Here is a 3,150-nt window from a genome sequence, read left to right on the forward strand (position 1 = left end):
AATGAACCGCAATCCTGGAGCGGCGGGAACTGTCTCCGCAGTTGCTTGCTAACCCAACAGGCCAAGGACACTGCTTCCTCACAGGACCCTGGGTCAGGAATGGTACTTTCAGTGACAAGAGCTTCGTGTTTAAAACCCAATTGTACTCCACCAAATATTATTGGGTCAGGGTTCTGATGTAGGCTTCATCTTTTTCTTGCTATTTTTTTTATTTTTGATGTTGTTAAACAAAATACTATGTCCTATTTTCTAAAAAGTGATACAAATAGTATTTCCACAGAGCTAAGGAAATCCTGCTATTATATAGCCAGGTGTTTATGCAAATATATTAAAATCCCTCTGACTCTTCAAAATGTTATCATGAACATATAAAACCAAGGATAGAAAGTGAACAACAAACCTCATTTTTTAGTCCATAAAAATAAGGAAATAAAATTCCCTTCCATGAAACACAGGGGCGGCGGAGTGAAGAAACCTAAGTGCCTCTGGACTCCGCCTTTGAAGATGTCTGGGGCCTCTGTTCTGAAAAGTATGTCAATGACTGGGAATCCCGTAGGAAGGTCAAACTTTCTTGGCATAACAACATCCTAGGAACCTACATGGCCCATCCCTGCCTTGCCGAATGGACTTAGGGCTTGGGGAGGGACACACTCGGAGGGCTCTCCAAGCAGCAAACAGGTGATTCACAGCTCGAGAAAGAGCCAAAGACAAATGCTTTATTATGAGACCTGTTCAAGTAAGATTTCAGTGTGCACCAGTGAGTGAATGCGGATCTGCATCGAATGTTTGGGATGAACACCAGGTTAAAAAGGGGCTACACAGTTTTGTTTTGTTGCTTCTCACCCCCTCCAACACCGCCCTTCCCTAAGGCAAGAAAACACACCATTTAGAACAGAATGTTACAGAAGAAAGCTACATCACAGTACAGTACAGAAGAGAAGAGCATCTTTGTGTGGAGGCCACTGTGGACCAGGGCATCCCCTCCACCGGCAGCGTTCCAGTGCAGTCTCCAATGCCAAGCACTGACCACAGCGTTACTTTCCTTTCAATGACAAGCTTTGAGTACATTTTCTATTTCTCAGGAGTGTGCAGATGGGGCCCGTATGCTGATATTACAGTAATTACAACATTAAATAACATTGCACAGTCAACCTCCAAGGCTATTCAGTAGAAAATAATGAGTATTAAAAAGATGTGCCTTTTCTAGTGGCTTTACATCGCATACGTCACTAATTATGAAAGAAGGCAAGTGACCAGTTACAAAGCTCCCCATGACAGGAATAATGATGTGGAAGAAACAGAACTTGGGCAAAATATTGAAAACAAAGGAGCTCTGAGGGAGCAGAGCGAACCACCAGGCAGCATCAGTCCACAGTGAGCACGCCCTGCTCACAGGCCTCTCCGGTACTGACAGATATGAGAGTGGTGGGGGAGAGTGGAGGCTGGGAGGACACTGGGGCAGATGCTCCCAACGCGGGTCAATTCCTGAGGCGGCACCATATCTCAGCCAACGCAATCACCGATACTGTACGGATGAGCTTGTGCTATGAGACGTCCCGGCACGCTCCTGTTTCCGTAGCTACTCTGCGTCTTCGAAGGCAGCATACCCAAGTGCTGGGTTGTTTCACTACGGCTGGCCGGGTGAGCTACAGTTTCTTTCAGTCTCTGCTGCTAATTAGCAGGTCAAAAAACCAGAGGGTCAAGTAAGCTTGGTAAAAACTGAACTCTTCCCAGAGGTGCTTCTGAGTTAGCTCAAGGCAGAACTGTGGCTTGTTTCAGCTTTGTATAAGAAGTCTGGGTGCCATACCGTAGACATTCTCTAAGTCCTAACCACACCTTGTCTGACCCAGGCAGAAACTGGGAAAGCAGGAGGACTGGGGGACACCGACCCACTGTCAACTTCTGGTTTAAATTAAATGTGAGTTTAAAATAATTTCTATAAATTTCATGCTACAATTTTAGAGACTTTCTGTGCGCTTTTAATCCTGGACACAATTTTCAAAACAGCATGATGGAGGTAAGAATTTTAAAAACACACCAGAATGTAAATAATAGGGAAAATCTTTTCCAACTCAAAGCATTAAACGTACAGTTCTGTGTGGAGATCTAGACAACTATACAGGTTTTAAAGCAATCATATTTTATTATACAACTCTATGAACAGAAAATGAACAGAAATACACAATATACTTACCTGTACATGTGAACCTACTTTTGAAGCTACGATTATTATAGCTCATACTGACTTGAATTTTACAGCTCATAACTATGTATAACCTTATTGCATTAAGGACAATTTCTACATGGGAGATCCACAGCGGGACCACATAGGTATCACCGGTACATTCAGACACTGGACTTGGGTGTGGGTGCATCCTCCCTGACCCCGAAGCCTATGCATTGTTACAGCTTAAGCTCATTTGCTATTTTGGATGCAATGTTCTTAAAGGCAATAGATGTCCCAGATATTCGCTTGAAGCGGACCCCGTTGAGTGAGAGCCGAGGCAACTTGCAGACCTCCATCTCCCACTGTACGAGGCTGTCCTGCCGAGCGTCTCCGTGAACGCAGAAGAGCAGGAACCTCTCTTTCTGTTCATAGTCACAGGTGTTGGCGTCCAGCACCTTGCGGATCTCTCTCAGCATGTCATTGGGGTCCATGGAGCTCGTGGTCTTCATGCTCCAGGTGAAGCGCAGGGAGCGGGGCTTGGCTTCCTTGCTCTCATCCTTGTCCCTCTCTTTGGGCTCCCCCGATGGACCTCTACAAGACAAAGGGGAAATGAAAACCAAGTTCTCCTCAGCAAAGAAACCACAGCCATGAGATGTGAGTGGCAACTCCAGCGTGCATGCAGTCAGCCATCAGAGGGAGCAGAGATGCATGCTATCAGCATGCTGTAAACAGGCCTGGGCACCGTCTACTTCGGCATTTAGCATCTTCAGTCTAAAGCAGCAAGCTGTGTTAAGTGCATCTGTTCCGGAGAACAAATGTGCGACTGAAAGTGAAAATATAATAGCTTTTCCTATATTTTTGGGGTCAGTTCTAAAACACAGATTCGCCATTTACCAGATAGACAAGCCCCCCCCTTGCTCGTGTGCGCTCTTTCTCTCTCTCTCTCTCTCTCTCTCTCTCTCTCTCTCTCTCTCTCTCTCTCT

At 45.5% G+C, this 3,150-nt stretch overlaps 1 protein-coding gene across 2 annotated transcripts in view; it reads right to left on the reverse strand.

Annotated features, from left to right (window-relative positions):
* Nucleotides 1-706: 706 nt before the first annotated feature.
* The window catches only part of Mark1 (microtubule affinity regulating kinase 1), a 103,805-nt gene continuing 101,361 nt past the window's right edge, over nt 707-3,150 (reverse strand). For both annotated transcript variants that reach the window (XM_021197697.2, XM_021197698.2), the window contains exon 18: nt 707-2,758. In XM_021197697.2, the coding sequence (XP_021053356.1) occupies nt 2,404-2,758 (355 nt within the window). In that variant the 3' untranslated portion in view covers nt 707-2,403. The remainder of the gene's footprint in view (nt 2,759-3,150) is intronic.

The sequence above is a fragment of the Mus pahari genome, chromosome 5 (assembly GCF_900095145.1).
Source record: "Mus pahari chromosome 5, PAHARI_EIJ_v1.1, whole genome shotgun sequence".
Classification (NCBI taxonomy): Eukaryota; Metazoa; Chordata; class Mammalia; order Rodentia; family Muridae; genus Mus; species Mus pahari.